Source organism: Cucumis sativus, chromosome 1 (genome assembly GCF_000004075.3).
Source record: "Cucumis sativus cultivar 9930 chromosome 1, Cucumber_9930_V3, whole genome shotgun sequence".
In the NCBI taxonomy this organism is placed as follows: Eukaryota; Viridiplantae; Streptophyta; class Magnoliopsida; order Cucurbitales; family Cucurbitaceae; genus Cucumis; species Cucumis sativus.
In genome coordinates, this window is record NC_026655.2 from 11,617,477 (window position 1) to 11,637,025 (window position 19,549).

At 34.8% G+C, this 19,549-nt stretch overlaps 1 protein-coding gene and 1 long non-coding RNA gene across 2 annotated transcripts; both read left to right on the forward strand.

Moving 5' to 3' along the window:
* Positions 1 to 898: 898 nt before the first annotated feature.
* On the forward strand, positions 899 to 14,483 carry LOC101217734 (vesicle-fusing ATPase). The gene is made up of 21 exons (XM_004139487.3): positions 899 to 1,471; positions 1,933 to 2,028; positions 2,103 to 2,184; positions 2,297 to 2,347; positions 2,771 to 2,941; positions 3,583 to 3,737; positions 3,810 to 3,918; positions 4,397 to 4,496; positions 4,582 to 4,637; positions 5,010 to 5,075; positions 5,196 to 5,278; positions 5,361 to 5,494; positions 10,625 to 10,835; positions 10,905 to 11,036; positions 11,512 to 11,572; positions 11,711 to 11,770; positions 11,963 to 12,021; positions 12,111 to 12,198; positions 12,420 to 12,542; positions 12,994 to 13,059; positions 14,146 to 14,483. The coding sequence occupies exons 1-21, from the start codon at positions 1,287 to 1,289 to the stop codon at positions 14,287 to 14,289; spliced, it is 2,232 nt and encodes a 743-aa protein (XP_004139535.1). The 5' UTR covers positions 899 to 1,286; the 3' UTR covers positions 14,290 to 14,483.
* A 1,660-nt stretch (positions 14,484 to 16,143) lies between these two features.
* Positions 16,144 to 19,128, forward strand: LOC116404456. Its single transcript, XR_004217303.1, has 2 exons — positions 16,144 to 17,010; positions 18,635 to 19,128. It is a non-coding gene; the product is annotated as an uncharacterized LOC116404456 (long non-coding RNA).
* The last annotated feature ends 421 nt before the right edge of the window (positions 19,129 to 19,549 follow it).

A 19,549-nucleotide genomic window follows, 5' to 3' on the forward strand; every position in this document is an offset into this window, starting at 1 on the left:
CTGAATTGAGATATGTATTTATAAATTACGTATAAAATATGTGAAAAGTTCCTCAAGTTCTTTTCTTCTTGTGAGAAACAGAGAAATGCAATGTAGAAACACAAAGAGTATATAGAATATTTTAGTTTTCCGTTGATGCTTCTAATAAAATTGGAAAATTGACAAAAGTAACACACTTTTAGTTTTCGTTTTCAAAAGTAGCACATTTTTTTAAAACTCATAAAACTAGTAAAATTTTGCGTGACCGAGAATTCCCTAAAATATTAAAAATTTCCAACTAATAGATTGTTTTGGATTTTTTGGGTGGCAGACAATTAGACCAACGTTCTATAATCTTTTCAAATCCTATTTATTTATTTTTTATTTTTCAAAAAAATTATTCAAACCTTCTTTGCTAATTTTTCCAACTATTTCTTGTAAATTACCATTTTTCCTTTTTCTAATTCTTCTATTCCTCAACCCAAAACCTTGTTTCACATTACTCAACCACAAACGCGGCCACTCCCTCTCTTTCTTCTGCCCAACCAATTCTTCCACCTCTCATCAATCATATCGTTTCTCCTACATATTTTCCTTTTTTCTAAATTCTTGGTGTTCAGTTTGAAGTTATGATAGGATAGTTGAATTGATTAAAAACGGAAAGAATTAGAAAAAGAAAAATGGTACTTTAGAGAAAATAGTTGAAGAAATTGGTAAAAGATTTTGTGGAAGAGTTGAATAATTTTTTGGAAAAGAAAAAAACTATTCAATAAAATATAGAATATGTGATGGCACTAAAAAAATCATAATTTGAAAAATTTAAATATTTGAGAAAATGTGGATGGTGGATGGACATTGTTAATTTTCTACCCTTTTATTGATTTTAAAGCTAAAGCTTTTCTTTACACACAAAAAAGAAAAGAAGAAAAAACACCAAATTCTTAGGAGGTTTTGTTCTGGTAATTTAAAAAACGAAGCCTTAACTACTAAGCTTTGGTCTCTATTCTCTACATCCTTTGTTGCATTGCAAGATCTTCCATCTCTCCACGACTTGTTCCATCTTCAACTTCTCCCCATTTCTCTCCATCGCTACGTTTCTTCATCATTCACACCATCACACCTTCCAATTCCAATTCCGTTAGCATTCCAGATCTCGTTTTCTCCCTTCCTTTTCTGCTTTCTCTTACAACTTCTCATTTCTTTCTTGCACTACTTCAAATTTACGATACCACAATTTGGAATCCTCAGATTCACGGATTCTCTCTTCCACCCTCATCGCAGAGATCTAAACACCTTGCCGCAAAAAAATGGCGGGTCGCTTCGGCCTTTCGTCAACTGCTCCGGCCACCATGATCGTTACTAATACACCGGCTCAGGACCTTGCCGTCACTAATCTTGCTTACTGCTCCGCTTCTGATCTTCAAAACTATGCCGTCCCTGGCACTAAGCTCTTCCTTGCCTTGGTTGGCGATTCCTTTGTCCTCTCCCTCTCATATCCTTTTCATTACTTTAATTTTACCCGTTCTTTTCTTTAGCTGTACTTTACGTTTTCTTTATTTCTAATTCGCCATTTTGCATCATCTTTTCGATGAGCATAATCCTTAGCTTGGTGAGGTTTCAAGTTCGTCTCGAGGGCAATTTTTTAGGCTAATTTTTAGTGTATGAGACCATGAACTGTCCTACTTCCATATTATTAGGGATTGTTAATTGTTCATTGAGCAAACCACTTGATTCTGTATGAATATTTGGACATTTGTGGTACTGCTCGTTCAATGTTGTTCGTAAATGCATTTTTTATCTACTCAAGTATGCTATATAGGGGTGTTTATAGAAATTGGCGACTGGTGATTCCATTAATATTATGTTAAAAGTGAGACTTCGTGCGTATTCTATGTTGAGGATTATCTATCATTTTCTTTTTCTTCTTTTTTTGTGGGCTTAACTGATAACTACTGCTCATGGAAGCATAAGCAGTGGCCATATTGCCTTAAATGCTATTCAACGTCGTCATGCTAGAGTTTCAACTGGGGACAAGATATCTGTGGCAAGGTCTTTGTCTATACCGTACACTTATTCTTTGTATCTATTTCAGTAATCATAATACTTACATGATCTCTTCATAGATTTATCCCGCCAGATGATTTCAACCTGGCGCTACTTAGATTGGACTTAGAGTTTGTTAAAAAGGGATCCAAAAGTGAACAGGTATGCAGAATGAAGTCAAAGTTGAACTATTTATGGCTGTCTTGGGATAATTTCCAAGCATATCATCAAGCAATTAATTATCAAGGATTTATTCCTTTTTATATTTTTGTAGGTCGATGCTGTTCTCTTGGCTAATCAATTGAGGAATAGATTTATCAACCAGGTAGAATTTTGAGGCCTAACTTAACTGATATGCATGCTCTTGTTACTTGGTATTCTTCCTGGTACCCGTATTTCTAATTGTTTGCTTGTTTCTCTTTTTTGTTTTTGTTTCTGTAGATTGTATTATCTTTACCTTAGCCCCAATATTATAATTCATTAGTTTTCTACAGTGCTATGTTTATGACATATCATTCCAGATGTTATGTGAAACATCCCCTGATAAGTGATAGTTATAGATTTTTTTTTGATGAATCTGTTATTTTAAAAATGTTTGTACTTTATTAACAGATATCTTGTCCCCCACAGCAAAATTGATTAACTAGAATGTAGGTTTTCTTTGGTTCCTAATTTGGTGTTTAGTTACGGTACCTTCTAGACAAAGGTTGCTGGTTATATGATACCTTCTGGTTATGCTTGCATGCAGATAATGACGGCAGGGCAGAGAGCTTCTTTCGAGTTCCATGGTACTAACTATATCTTCACAGTTAATCAAGCCGTTGTGGAAGGGCGAGATACATCCAATAGTGTTGAAAGAGGGATGATTTCAAAGGATACCTATTTTGTGTTTGAAACATCAAATGGAAGTGGAATAAAGGTAGATGCCTGGAAATTTCATCTGTTTCCTTGTACTTTTTTTTCCAGAATACTGCACCCATTTCGTTGTAAGCTTATCGTCTTCTTCTTCTCATCCCTTACCCTGTGCTAGTTAATCAACCAACACTTGTAGCTCTCTTTAAATTTAGCTGCGTTTAGATCCATGAAGCAGCTTCAAGTTTTCAATCCTGCATTTTTGTATTTTATAGGAGTTTATCTGCAGGCTTTAGTAATTCTTTCTAACACAACAAGACAGGATTGTAGTCTAGAAATGTAAATACGAATATCAGTAGTTTCTTTCTATGTGATGTGACATCATGACGAGTCTAGTTTAACCTTAGACTAACCTCATTATGGATATATTTGATTGCAATAGTTTTTACTGACTAAAGGTCGAATATATTGTAGTAGGCTGGACCTTTCTTGGTGCTTGCTTTTGATGTGTTGGCTTAAATGCTCTCACAATGAAATTTTCCATGCTTCTCTCACATTTGTTTTCTATTTTTTCTTTGCTTACTATTGTTTGTGTAGGAAGAATCCTAATGATGTTGATGTGATAGTAGTCTATAATCATTCTCTATAGAGTGCAGTATTGTTGGATGAGCAATTTTTTAATCACATGCATATGCATGCACTTTGCAGATCGTTAATCAACGTGAAGCTGCTAGTAGTAACATTTTTAGGCAAAAAGAATTTAATCTTCAAGCACTTGGCATTGGAGGATTAAGTGAGGAGTTTGCTGATATATTTCGAAGAGCTTTTGCGTCTCGTGTTTTTCCTCCTCATGTGACCAGCAAGTAAGAATCTAATAATGATAATTAATCATTTTGTTGTTGTTATCATGCTTTCTAATCAGATACCTGCGATAGGTTGGGCATTAAACATGTAAAAGGAATGCTGCTTTATGGGCCACCTGGAACTGGCAAAACTCTTATTGCCCGTCAAATTGGAAAAATGTTGAATGGGAGAGAGCCGAAGGTTAATATATAACTCTACCTTTTGATATGTTTGATGTATTTTTTGCATCATAGGCTCATATCAGTATCTGTGTTTAGCATCCAAATTATTTTCTCTTTTACAATCTTTTTCAATTTCCACTTTAGATGCATAAGATCTCTTGAATTTTAGTAGTACGGGGATGAAAAGCTGACTTATTTATTGAAGTTGACTGTTGCTGGTTTGACAAAATGAAAAGCAACAGATAATAAGAACTAAAACCTCCAAGGCATTATGGCCAAATTTTTTCAGCCAATTTTATTCTTGATTTTGCATGTGCAATTTTCTTCCTGCATCTGGAATTTTAGTAATAATTACACCTTTACATTGTCAATCTTTTATGATCTCTGAATGCTACTTCTTCTACATAGTCTGTGAATTATCATAAACCATATTGAGGTCTAGCCAAGTTTCATTTGCTCTCATGCTCTCACCCACATGTTTTTCTCCACCTTCTTAGATTGTCAATGGCCCTGAAGTGTTGAGCAAGTTCGTTGGTGAAACCGAAAAGAATGTGAGAGATCTTTTTGCTGATGCTGAGAATGATCAAAGGACCCACGGTAATTGGGGTGATATAGCTATTATGATATTTCAACAAACGTATTTCAATTTTGTTAATTCCAAGATGGCTTTTTCTCAAGACAGGAGACCAAAGTGAGTTGCATGTCATAATTTTTGATGAAATTGATGCTATTTGTAAGGTATGTGGTTTCTTTGAGTATATTATAGCTTTGTTTCTTTTATTTTGAAGATTCACAAAGAAATTAATGTCCGAAGTGAAATTTGTTAGATCTTCTTGACTCTTCTCATAGTTTAAAAAGCTAAGTTGGCTAGAATGAAGATCTGGCTCATGATGTTGGCTATTATTGAATCAAATTTTCTTCTGAATTTTATTTTCAGGATGAAACTAAGAATAAATCAAATTCAATCGTTAGGATAGTAAATGAACACACTGTAATCAGGATTTCACCCATTTGACAATCCTGTTTCTCTTTCATTTTAGTATTTGTTTATACATTATAAGGTTTTGAGCCAAAAGTTGCCCATTTCACTTTTTTGATTCATGCGTTCAGGCAAGGGGATCAACTAGAGATGGAACTGGAGTTCATGACAGCATTGTCAACCAGTTACTCACGAAGGTTTGTGTAAATTTTGTGTTGCAAAGTAGTATTTGTGGTACATTTGGTGGAACTTCTTTTATACTTATTTCCTCTATCGCAATGATGATATCATGTCTAAGAAGCATAATTTCTTTGCAGATAGATGGTGTAGAATCATTAAACAATGTGCTACTTATTGGCATGACTAACAGAAAGGACTTGCTTGATGAAGCCCTTTTAAGGTTTCTTTCTACTGCTTTTCTTCTTTCTTTCCATGAAGCATTTTGTTAATGATTCTATAGTTGAGCACATGAACTTCTACAGACCAGGTCGCTTGGAAGTTCAGGTTGAAATCAGCCTGCCAGACGAGAATGGCCGTTTACAGATTCTTCAAATTCATACTAACAAAATGAAAGAAAATTCTTTTATTGCTCCTGATGTGAACCTCAAAGAAATTGGTAAGTTAACCTTTTTTTCCCCTCTTTTAAGGTAAATATACAATTTGGTTCCCAAAGTGTTCACCGTTTTTAAATTTTATATCTAATTTCATATACAAAATTATTTCTAATATCCCAAAGGTTTCACATGGATCATCAAGTTGTATAAAGATTAATTAAATTATTCCAATTTCTACTCAATATTTTTTTAGATTAGAAACATTTTATTGCAAAGTAAAAAGGGGAAATTGCCAAGCACCTAAAGGTGATTACAATAGAAGTTTCCAATTGGAAACAAGGTAAGAACAACTCAAATGATTAAAAGGTGGCTTGGTTTTGCACAATTACAAAGCAGTAGAAGAGTATAATAATCTAAAAATAGGTCAAAACTTGATGGATCATCTCTGAAAAGATGTTTATTACGTTCTCCCTACAAGGTTCAGAAAAAAGCATGAACTATAGCTAACCAGATCGTCTTCTTTGTTCCATGAAAAGGATGACCGGCCAACAAGGAAGCGAGTTTGTCAAGCATTTTATATTAAAAGACAGTCGACCAACCAAAGGCTTGCAATGTGGTATACCAAAACTGCAAGTTAAAAGGACAAGGCATAAAGAGATGTGCAGCCCATTCTGTATGTTTATGACGCATGTGGCACCACGAAGGGGAGGTGTACACAGAGGGCATGCGTCGTTGGAGATGATTAGCAGTGTTAATTGCACCCAGACTGTGTTCCCAAAGTAAAATTTTAATTTTCTTTGGGAAATGATCCATTCAAATAGCAAAATAAACCTCCTTTGGTATGGGGTTATATTATCCCATCAAATCATCCATAAGAGATTTAACAGTAAACATGGAGGCAGGGTCTAGAGTCTAGATCTAAGAATCATGTGAGAGGCGGGGACGAACAGTAGATAGTAGATGAGATAATGAAGCCCGCTCATTAGATTCCAAGTTATTAAGATTTCAAAGAAGTTGCAAATCTCAGAATTCTGAATCCCAATTATGATATCAGGGGAGCGAGTAAGTCTGAATAGCCATGGAAAAGCCATACGGATAGCACTACAAGAGAGCTAGGAATCCTTCCCAGAAGAAATTGTCCTACCAAATCCAATTTGGATACGGGTACGATTGGCCATCAGATCAGTAGTCTGACGAATGAATTGCCATGGGGATTTAGGGATAGGGTGACCACAAACAACACTTGGCTATGTGCAAGTGGGGGAATAATATTTAGCCACGATGAGGCTACGCATAAAGCATCTTTTTCATGCATAAAACACCAAATCCATTTAGCTAAGTGGCTTAATTATGGTGTTGAAGGTTCCCAATACGAACACCACCCATCAGTTTAGACCGTTGTGTGATCTCCCTGTTCACATCATAAATCCCATCCTCTCCAAGAACCAAGATTATGGATTTTTTATTAGAATGAATAATACGCTTCATACAAGAGGAGAAGACTCCTATTTATAGATTTCTATTACAATTGGGGTAAAAAGGTAATTAACCTAAAATATTACCTAATTACCAATTAGCCTTCTTACATCACGCCGTGAGCCCGTTCCCAGAAGAAATCACGAATCAATTTTTCAAGGGCCCTAATTATATCAGTAGGAGTGTAATAGAGGGATAAGTAATAAATGGGAAGGCTGGATAGAGAAGCCTAAATAAGAGTTTTCCGCCACCTTTTAGAGATGAAAGCATACTTCCAGTTATGAAGTTTCTGCTGAATCCTTTTAACAATGGGTGCCAGTATCTATTTGAGAGAGAGTTCCCACCCAAAGGCAAGCCGAGATACGTGGTAGGCTGACGACCCTGTTTACAACCGAAAGTTTTAATCATCCATTCTAAGTGAGGATATGCAATGTTGATACCCATGGGCTCACTTTTGGATAGGTTAATAGATAGACCTGCATCATGCTAAAAAATTTGAATAGTCTTAAATAGGTGTTTTCAGGTGCGTGGTCAACAGAGGAGAAAAGCAGAGTGTCATAAGCAAATTGGAGATGAGTCAGAGAAAAATCAGAAACACCTACGGGATAAGAATTGGTAAAGCCTTTCAAGTGACTATAGACCATGTGATGGCTGGGACTGTCAGCTACCAAGATAAATAAATAAAAAAGGAGAAAGAGGATTGCCTTGTTTGATTCCACGAGAGGGAATAATCTTGCCCCATGGCCGAGCAACAATGATGACTGAAAAATTTGAACTAGAGATGCAATCACGAATCCAAATATGCCACAAGGGGCCGAAGCATTTGATGTGAAGTATTGTGTCAAGAAAATACCAGTCCACTTTGTCAGAGGCTTTTTCTAGATCAAGTTTAAGGACCACTTCTTCCTTTTTATTTTGAGACCACTTTGCAATCATTTCATTTTCCACAAGAGAAGCATCCAAAATCTGTCTGTTCTCAACGAAAGCAAGCTGGTTAGGCAAAATGGTGGAGGGTAAAGCCACCCTAAGCCTGTTGGACAATACCCGAGCAATGATCTTATAGGCGCATGAGATGAGGCTAATAGGCGGTAATTAGACAGATTTTGCATGAATTCTCTTTGTTTAAAGGCAAATGTACATCTCACTCAGGGAAGCATTAACAATACCACTAGAGAAGAAATCATATATCATGCTCATAATATCATGTTTCAACTTAGGTCAGAAAAAACTTGAAGAATTCCATGGTGAAGCCATCAGGACAAGGAGATTGTATGTTCCTGATGGGGCTTCACTCAAAATTTATTTGGAGAAAACACCGATCCTGTCTTTTGGTGAACAATCGAGAGAAGAAGTGACAAAATTGAGTTTCAATACCATCCCCTGTTAGCAGCTATGACCATCCATAGAAATGATTTCGGTAATAGTGTTTTTCCTTTTTGGGGCTGCCACAACACGATGGAAGAATCTAGTGTCTTGATCCCCTTCAGCAAGCCATTTAAGTTTACATCGCTGTCGCCAACATATATGTTCCTGGACCGTCATGGTTTCAATTTATTCAGTAGGCATATGGCGTTCATTCTTAAGTTGACCAACATCCACCAATTTGTTTAGATCCCTTAGTTGGGCAATGAGTGCTGATAAAGGAAGAGACAGACTGACGTTTGGCTTGGGCCCAAGAACGGAGAAAGAATTTCAAACGCTTCAGTTTCATGATCAAACACTGCCCAGGGTTGGTCTCCACAGGACTATTATTCTACCAAGATTCAATTAATAGGCGAAAAGATTGTTCCAGTAGCCAAGAGTTTTCAAAGTGGAAGGGGCATCGACTCCAAACAAGATAACCTGAAACAAGAGACAAAGGAAAATGGTTTGATGTTATAAGGTCTAATCGTTGTACTTTAACGGTCCCCAATTTTGCAATACAAGTATTTGTGAGAAGAAAACAATCAATCAAAGATGAATGTTGGGTAGGTTCGCCACTTGACCAAGTAAATGACCAATTATTCAGCCGAATATCACACAATTGATAGTTATTTATCCAATGGTTGAACTCACACATACTAGTTGAGATGGACTGATTATGAGATTTTCCCAAGACCAGCGAGTAACATTTTGAAGTCCCCACCAATAATCCAGTTTTCTCCTCCCAAACCAGCCACATCATGAAGTTCATTCCAAAAATCCAGATGAAAACAATCGTCATAGGGACCATATACCGGAGAGCACCAGAAGGAGAAACCATCAGCTAATTCAATATGGATAGATAGAGTATAGATACCATGAACAACTTCATGAACTGTGTGTTCAGGAGGTCTCCATAAAATAAGAATACCACCAGAAGGACTGAATTGCATCAAGCGCCGACCAACCAATAAAAGCTGAGCTCCAAATAGATTTGATAATGGAAGAGTCAGTTTCCGATATTTTAGTTTCTATAAAAAACAATGTCTATGTTGTGTTGTTGAATCAATCTTTTGACCAAGGTACGTTCTTTTCCAAGAGTTTAGTCCCCAAACATTCCATGATTTGTCATAGTGGATTGATGAATGTAGGTTCTGTAGTTCTCTTTGCATTTTATTACGTTTGATCGTGGTGGAGAGATCTTTTAGTAGCTTTTGGAGGAGGAAGAGAGGGAATGCCCATGTGCAGAGCCCATGTTGGGCAAGTAGGGAGGCCAAATCAGGCAAGGGGATGATGGGCTGTGTAGAGGCCGTTTGGTTGTTTGGGTTTGGATGAAGAGATTGTTGATGTTCAGATGAGGTGTGAATCGGGTGAGTCAAATCTTCGGAGATAGGAGGAAGAATTGCTAAAGGAAGTTGGGATTGGTGGCTTTGATGGACGGGTTTTGTTTGTACAATTGATTTGTAAATCGGTGGGTTGATGGTTTGAGTGATGGGTGCTGTCTTGTAGTCGGAGATTAAGGAGAAGAAAAAAAACCAACCTTGTTCGTGTTTTTGGAAGGAATGAAAATTTTTGTCCGCCGACCAGTGTGGTAGAGGTGGGTAAGTTCAGCATAGTAGCCATTCTTCTTCTTATGTTTTTCTAGCCAGAGTGTTGCATCAACACCCGTGAACTTAAAGAATTTGAAGTTACTAGGGTCTCTTTGAAGGGAATTAAATGATGAAGCCAACCTGTCTAGATCTTGTTGAGAGATATGTAAGGACTGGGAGGACGATCTGTTTTGTTCTGTGATGATTACCGATTGGCTGTTTGTTGCTTTGTCACATTGCAATGTGAATATTTTCCGATCAATGTGGATGGATCGAGTAGGTTAGGTTAATGACGGGGTTGCACTGTGGTTTCCATGGTGGTGTGGCTGGAATAGAAAGTTTGGTGCCAGATAATAGGAAAGAAATATTTTTACCTATCACGTCATTATTTTTTAATACATTATTGAGTTTTTAGTGGAAAAATCGACATTTTCACTATAAAGTTGAACATTTAAAGGCAACAATTATCATGTTAAAGGTTGATACTTTGATCCTCCCACAATGTTGAACTAAAAAAATTCTGTAAGAGAAGTCCTTGAATCTTGCATAGTGAAATGTGAGTGGATTTCCTTTTTATAAACACTGAGGTAGGAGGTGACAGTGGCAAGGGGGGTTATCATGTCAAAGCTTTGGTGATGTTTCTCCTGTCCTGTTTGACCACATGATGTACGCTGCTGAGGAACATAATTTTGAAGGTTTCTGAGTTATTAAAATTTATTTTGACAGCTGCCCGTACAAAGAACTACAGTGGTGCTGAAATTGAAGGGGTTGTAAAAAGTGCAGTATCATACGCCTTAAATAGACAATTAAGTCTTGATGATCTTACGAAGCCAGTTGATGAAGAGAACATTAAGGTTACAATGGATGACTTTCTGAACGCAGTCCAAGAAATTATTCCTGCTTTTGGTGCTTCAACAGATGACCTTGAAAGATGCAGGTTATTTTACGAACTATCTTTTGTTATTATGTTCTTTGAAATCAATGTAATTTATTATGTTCTTTGTAGGCTTAATGGTATGGTGGATTGTGGTGGACGACATAAACACATTTATGAAAGGGCAATGTTGCTTGTAGAGCAAGTTAAAGTCAGCAAGGGAAGTCCACTTGTTACTTGTCTTCTCGAAGGCCCAAGTGGCAGGTATGCGTTATCAAGTTTTTCTTTTAAACGCAACTTTTGTTATACACAAGTTCATGTTGGAGGCGTTGACAAGCCCACTCTAAATTTACTCTAAATCTCACAAACTTTTAAGAGAAGAAATTTGTTCTCTTAGAAAACTCAATAACACACAAGAGAAGAATGTTGTTCTCTTGAAACTCACTTACTTTCTAAAACTCAATTTGCTTCTACTGATTTGATTCTTTTATCTTGTATACAAATGAAGGAAATGATCTCTATATATAGTATTCAAGAGACACTTCCTAAAAGACACAAAATAAATGAAGTACATGAATACATACCATTCATGTACTTGAATAATTACATGTATCTAGAAATGCATATGTATCTTGAAACTAAAAATGTATCTATTAATGTGTGGAACAAGATGTATCTAGCTTATTAATTTCTAACAGTTCAATTAGTTAGTTTTTGCTAAGACCTCTTCCATCTACAGTGGCAAAAGTGCGATGGCGGCTACTGTTGGTATTGACAGTGAGTTTCCATATGTCAAAATTGTAAGTTATTGTAATTTGGTGTTTAGATCTTTGTTCCTGTCCATGCATTTACATCCTTCTGTACTGTCTCATTATCTGGTTTTCAGTTGGTTAATCCTTCTTCTTTTTTGTTTTTTCTTTTCCTTTCTTGTTGGTCAGATATCAGCTGAATCAATGATTGGTCTTCTTGAGAGCACAAAATGTGCACAGATTGTTAAGGTTTGTCTGTGCTTCTAGGGCTGCTAGCTTGTTTCTCACCTCAATGTTAAACAAAGCTTATACTGAAGCAAATTTATGTCTGCTAGATAATTATGTCTGCAGAAAGTTCTGTGAGAGTTATTTTATGTTTTTGGCCAATGGCCCCATGGAATCTATTTGAAGGGACTTATATGACGTGTCACTGTTTGATAGGTTTTTGAGGATGCATACAAGTCTCCATTGAGCATTATCATTCTTGATGACATTGAAAGGTAACTGTTGCTAATGCCGACAATCATCATAGTTTTAACTTATTAGTATTCTCGCCATGAGCCTCTTTTCATTAAGTGCTCGATTGCAGATTACTGGAATATGTTGCCATTGGTCCTCGTTTTTCAAATTTGATGTCTCAAGCACTGATGGTTCTTCTCAAACGACTTCCTCCCAAGGTTTCTGTCAATTTTCTGACCCTGAAGTTTTTAATTCACATCTATTTTGTTCTCATTAGAACACGATAGTGATTTACATAGCCACCTGAAACTGTGGGTCAAGTTTATATTCCGTGGGAATACAGAAGTACTAATCATGCTTTCATGTTTTGGCTTTTCAACTGTGGCCCTCTTCTATAATATAGTCACTAATCTATTTATCATTTGAACTACATATGTAGGGTAAAAAGCTTCTGGTAATTGGAACAACTAGTGAAGTTGGCTTTTTAGATTCAGTTGGTATTTGTGATGCCTTCTCAGTCACTTACCATGTTCCAACATTGAAAACGGATGATGCAAAGAAGGTAAGTACTGAGAACTCTTTCCATCCTACTTGTTTCTTTCCAGATCTTAACTGCAGTCATTTGTTATATTCTCGTGCTATTAAATGGGCTGGGTGTTGTACCATGTGGCTTGAATTGCTATTTTCTGGTTCTCGTTTGGTCTCAGAAACTTCTTTATAGTCATAGAAAGTTGTGCTAAGACAAGAGTGAAAATTTCTTATTCGGTGCGTATTCGAGAAATCTTAGTATAGTGGTGATACTTGGTTTTATAATTTTAGAAAATTATAATATAATTTTACTCAAAAAAAGAAGCAAAGAGAAAATATATATATCTTACGCAGTTCCCTTCTATGGATTAACTTATTTAGACTTCCATTGAACTCTTAATTCCCTCTGTTTCATTTTTCTAATGACATTGAAAAAACATAAGAACATGTGAGAATGCAATGCTTTTTGTTTCATTTTTTCTTAGGTGATGCAACAACTGAATGTTTTTGCCGAGCATGATGTGGATGCTGCTGCCGAGGCCGTCAGTGATGTATGTTAATCTTTCTTTAACTTTTTCTGCAGTTATATTTTTATTTTACATAATCCTTCCCTTATTGAGTTTTGTTAAATACCAAAACTAGATAGATGTACTAAGTTCGACCTTAGTCACTGTTCACATGATTAATTGCCTAGGACAATAGAAGCTTTTAGGAAATTTTGGTTTTATTTTGCTCGAGAACAAGGCTGTTTGATAGCGATTTCTTTCGTAGTTCCTAAAAATTAGACAGCTTCCTAACAATGTGTATAGTTTCCTTGGCAACTACCTTTTGCTTTTAAAATTTGCCTAGGACTACACATCTTTAAAGAAAAGACAATAGAAAGAATAATTTCTCAAAAAAACCAACAAAATCTTTATTTTTTTGTTAATTTTAAAAATATCTTAGAAGTGGGAAAATAGACTATTGATAAAATAACTGAATCGTTATTGTATTAATTTTTCTCAAATCGTTGATTCAAGTTTCAAGATATGGTAATGAGCTGCGCCCCATGGTGATTTAACACAGCATTTGATGAAATGTGGGACTTGTGTTAGGATCCTTCCCAAGAAATACCTCAAGAACACATAATGAACTCAAGAAGAATCAAATATGGAAATATCTTGAATTATGCTATCTTAGAAGAAAATAACAATATAATCATTAGTCTTTTGAGAAGGTTAGGCTCTCCCAAATTTCTCAATTTTGGAAATCCCACAAAATACTTCACACCCTCAACCCACTCCTATTTATAACTAAAATCCTAACCAATTTACAAGCTATTTATTAATTTGTCCCTTCTAATAACTATGCTATTATTTCCCTAACTAGGGATCTTATAACTTTAATTTTTTCTAACAAAAACCTAACAGGATCATATTCTCTCTCCTCATTGTTGAATGAACTGTTCTCATTAATTTGGTAATCAACGTAAAATAGACCTTGTTTGAATATTGCAAGTAATTGAATTGGTATATTTATTTCAATTGAATTGTTGGATCTTTTGAAATTGGCCATCATTTTGTTATATTATATTGTGGTAGAAGAATTCAGCATGTTTATGACACCTTTTTAAACGTGTGATTTTACTCTGCCATTAGATGCCCATCAAGAAGCTGTACATGTTAATTGAGATGGCTGCTCAAGGTGAACGTGGTGGAGCAGCAGAAGCCATCTATTCTGGTTCACAGAAGATTAAGATCTCTCACTTTTTCGACTGCCTTCAGGATGTCGTTCGATATTAGATTCCAATTCTTTCATTTGTTTCTGCACCTTATCATTATAACATTTTCTTTTGATTTGATAATTTTGAGCTCCATGTTTCCCGATTGCCAGCTGGTTGTTGATTGAGATTGGTTGAGGTGCATGCAAATGGATATTTTTTTTGTTTTGAAACTTGGGTACTTCATAGAATGCTGAGTTGATCGATTGCAACTGGCATGGATGACTGAAGTCATTTTCTTGTTCAACCCCTGCTGATTTTAGCAAACGGTACGTATCATTTTTTAGTTTTATCTCAGATGATAAATTGAGTTTTACTGTTTTGGAAGATACGAAAATGATCGAGCTATTTGATTCTCACATTCGGATTCTTTCCAAAATTATTTCCTTCCGAGGTTATCCGGAAATTGGTTGAGAAGTTTAATCTCAGCTGGCCCTGGGAAATATCTCGAGTTTCTCATTCTCTATCTCCTCCTTTCTCGTCTTATTTCTTCAATCACCTCTAATTTGATTTTTTAATTTGGAATTTTGTCTTCCATAGTTTATTATTATCATTTACTCATTATAGTTTATAATTAAAATTTTGTTCATGTGGTTGTTCAATAAAGCCTTCATAAATAGTGCCAAAGTGAGTATAAGCTTAACTAGCTGTGTTACATCAGTAACTTGAAGTTAGAACTTCAATTTCCCAACCCACATGTTATGTTGTCAAAGTAAACAGAACTTTCATAAATAATCTTTAGTTTTTTTATCAAACCATGAAGACTGTGTGAGGTGTTATCAAACCATGGTTGGAATTTCAGCTAAAAGTTCTAAACGTGGAGGGAGGAACTTTGAATCTACAAATTAGATTAATTCAAAACAAATGTTACAGTTAGATTACCTCTTATAAATCAAAGACCTAGCAGCAAGATTTGAGTCCATAATTGATTGAGCCATTCAATTGAACTTTTAATTGCAATAAATGTTAGAACTTAAAAATGAGAAGATTGTTGAATTTTAATTGTCTCGAATATGAGAAATAATTTTTATTGTATAGTTCTATTGTACTATGAACTTGTCATTACTTTTATATTAAAAAAAGAGAAATAATTTATTTATAATTTTTTTACTAAGATAGCTTTTTAAAAGATTAAAAACTATTTAGATGGGATGCAATTGGCTGGTTGGGTCGGTTTTTGTTCAAAATTGACCCGACCCAAAGCAACACGATTCTGTACGACAAAAACTGACCTGATCTAGGAACAAATCAGGTTTAGTAAGTTTTTATTATTTATTTATTTATTATTATTATTTGTTTGAGTTTGTTTATTGTGATTTTTTTTTTTGGATAAAATGCACTTTTGGTACCCGACGTATGAAGTTTATGTCTATTTGGCCTTCGAAGTTTCAAACACTTAAATCCTCACATTTGCTAAATGGTTCTAAATGGTCCTTTAACTTTAAGTTAACATAATGCTATTTATTGTGGAGGCTTGTTTTAACGGATGATGTGTCAAATATATGGAATTAGTTGAAAATGAAGTTAAAATAAAGAAACATCTTAAAATATAGTAAAATATTGAAATTTATGAAACTCTTTGTAGTCCATTTAATTTTATTTGTCCTATATTTTGTAAATAGTTTTCACAACATTTCTAATGTTTAAATAATTTAAAATATAATTTAAAACTATATATTTTTTTAAGTTTTTAAATCAACGAAATAGTAAAAAATGACAAATTTGACAAAATATTTACAACATATAGTAAAATTTCAGATTCTATCAATGATAGACATTGATATATTTCTATCCGTTATGTTGATAGACATTGATAGACGTTTATCAATGTCTATCATTCACATAATCCAAAATTTTGTTATATGTTTTAAATATTTTAATTTATTTTACTATATTTAAAAATGTCTATTTAAAAATATATAACAAACTGACAAAATATTTATACTGCAAAAAGTTCACAAACTCACAATGTGAAATACTTAAAATGCCCAGTTAACACGCAATTAATTGGTCACATGTGCACATGTATTCTTCTTCTAAATGATCATGATACATGATTGTGCAGGTAATATTAACATGATCGTGTAGTTTTTTTTAACGATGGAAAAAAATGCTTTAAATCTAAATGATTGTGTTGACTATGCTAAATGTTCATGTTGACTATGGTCAACAAAGTTTAGATCATATTCACACGATCATGTAGTTCTTTTTAAACAATGGGAAGAAGATATCAAATCTAAACGATTGTGTTGACTATGGTAAACGACTGTTTAGATCATATCTACACGATTATGTAGTTCTTTTTAATGGATGGAATAAGTTTCAAATCTAAACGATCGTGTTGATAATGCTAAATGATCGTGTTATCTAGGTAAGCGATGTTTAGATTATATCAAAATGATATTTAAGCGATTTTGATATTCTGGAAGAGGAGCTGGAAGAAAGAAATAGAAGATGTTGAAAGAAAGAAAAAGAAAAAACAAAATCTAGAAGAGGAGTTGAAGAAATTTGGAAGAGGAGCTAAACAAATCTTAAAGAGAATATGAATAATAAATTGCAAAGAGAAGTAAGAGAAGTGACAAATTGTTTGAAATATCAAGGACAAATATGAAATTTATGAAAATATTTTACCGGCTTCGTGAGCTTTTCGTGGATTTTTCGTTTATGTAAAATGGCATCTTGCAGGATGCGAGAGTTGGCTACGGATCCAGTCGGATAGAACGAAAATGAAGTCCTCTTTAATGTATGTGCCATCTAAGACCTTGAGACATTTCTACAGTGAATACGAAACGATAAATAAGAAGTGCGACATGTTCGCTATCTATCAATTTCTTGCTCTCTTGGGCTCCAAATGTTGATTGCACTGGTTTAATAACTATTTGTTCGATGAATTGAAGGTGGAGGAGATAAAAGATAGAAATTTCGGTAGAGATCCTATTCTAATGAATACTCTGATCCATGAGCTCATCATTAATGCATTAATATATAGGCAAACATGATAACATTCTGTTTGCCTCCACCAAGCACGTTTCTTAAAATGAGAAAAAAATTGTTACAAGATAGTTGACAATAAAGAAACAAAAAATGTAAAAGATTAAGGGTGGATGAAATAACATAAGTTGTTCAAGATGGTGTTGTGCTTTACATTGATGGCGGTGAAGAAGCAAGAGTGGTTCTCCAAAGAAATTGCCTTTGGAAAAGTGGAAGGAGCTGAAAAAACTAGTGGATCTAACAAAGGATGCAATGTCAAGCATGATGTCACGGACAATGTATTTTGATAAAAAAAGCCATTACTAAAGCAAGCAGAAAAATAATGATACAAAAATTCATAACCCAGTTTGATGCAAAACGACTTATACATCTAGAGGATAGTGTGTCTGGTGGAACAAAATTTTATAATATAAAGAGACTTATCTGACAGACTTATTCTTTTAGTGATTCTCATATAACTTGCTCTTCCACGTTTCAACTTAGTCTTCCCCTAAATTTGAGCTCCCCTCACGCACACAAAAATGCTTATTCAAGCTTTGTATGAGATCCCGTCAATACAATATGCTTAGGCTCCCCCTAAGAGTGAGATTCCCTCACATTTACTATGTTTAGGTTTCCCTAAATGTAATATTAATATTGATATCTACTTTTTTGTATGTCTACCATGTTTTGTTCTTTTGTAGACTTAACATTTTAGTTCTAGGTATGCAACTAAGTTATGTGACAAGGTTAAGCTCATACGATAAAAAGTGCAGAACTAAATCTTTTTCGTTGTTTAACTCTAGTGATTTATCGTGTTTCGTACAAGTTTTCCTCTCCCTTGTCCAAATGTAAGCGAAAAGAGAGGTTTCCTGGATAAGTCAAGATCAAACAAAAGGATTTTTTAGTACTTTAGATCATATTGTCTATCGAAGACTCATGCAATGTCTATAACAAATGTTTGATATGCATAGTATCATGTATTTAATTACAATTATTATGTACACTATTGATGTGTAGCGAAAGATGAATGTTTGTGGAATATTGTGCATGTTGTTGAACTAATTATGTCTAGAGAATGAAAGTATTAAATGAAAGTATTAAATGAAAGCTCTTTACATTAATAAGGGAGGGAAATTGTAATACCTCTAAGGAGATATAAGTTATATTTAACTAATTTTGAATTAAGATAGGCAACCTTTTAATGCTTTCGCTGCACTTGTGATAACTTGTAAAAATACAAGTTCTTATGACCTTTTAGGTAGAATAATGGGATCAAAACGCAAGATAAACGTGCCAAAATGTGTAACTTATGTTGTAAATACATAATTATTTAGAAATGCAATTTACATGAACTTCATCCTTGCTTTTACCCCATTTTTACTGTCTAAACGCAGAATTATTAACAAATGAACAAGCTGACAAATCACATAGGAACTCGCGAAGAGATAAGGCGAGAAGACCAAATCATTACATGAGAAGAGGTTTGCTAGAAGACAAAAGTGGTAGATGGAGTGATGTGACTTGACGAAAAGGACAATTTTTGGTGCTGACGTGATCAAAATGATAGATTTTCCACCAAAAGCTGCCTATAAAAGAGCTCCATTTCCATAAGGAAAGAGAAAGGCATATATGGACCATAAGGCCAGATGTCTGGATTGACCGGTTCCTAGAGAGTCGGTGGCAATGATTAATCTTACCATTGGTTGTAAAGTCTATTCTTTTCTTCTCCGTTTGTAAATTGAGAGCTTGTGGTTTGAGTGAAAAATATGTCATCCCTCATTCCCCCTAACTTGTATTTCCTTTTTCTCCTCTTTCCATTTTTATTATCTCATTACATTATATTTGTTTATATTCTTTAATACAATGTATGCATTTACACATTTCAATCCATCCATCTCTTTCCTGTTCATTTGTATATATGTTGTTTATAGTTTAGGTTTACAATTCTTGTTTAACAAGTAGTTTAGCTTATAGTGCTTGTTGCGTTAGCCGAGCTACATTCTACACTTGGCCAGTGTATGTCGCCAATTGTTCAAAAGGGTAAGTAGCAAGCATGTGGCTAACACAAGCAAGGAAGAGTTTTATTGACTTTGGCTAGATGACTTCCTTCATTTGTATCCCGAAAGGTGAATAAGTGTGGACACTAGGCGCTGAGAGGTTGTTGTCTTAAATGTGAAGCACTCCAAGTATTATAAGTGAACACTGCTATATATAACTCGTCTAACTAGGTTTAGTCATTTTGATCCCAAAAGGAGACTAAGTATGACGTTTAATGACTCTAAGAAGAGCACACCTTAATCATAAACTAG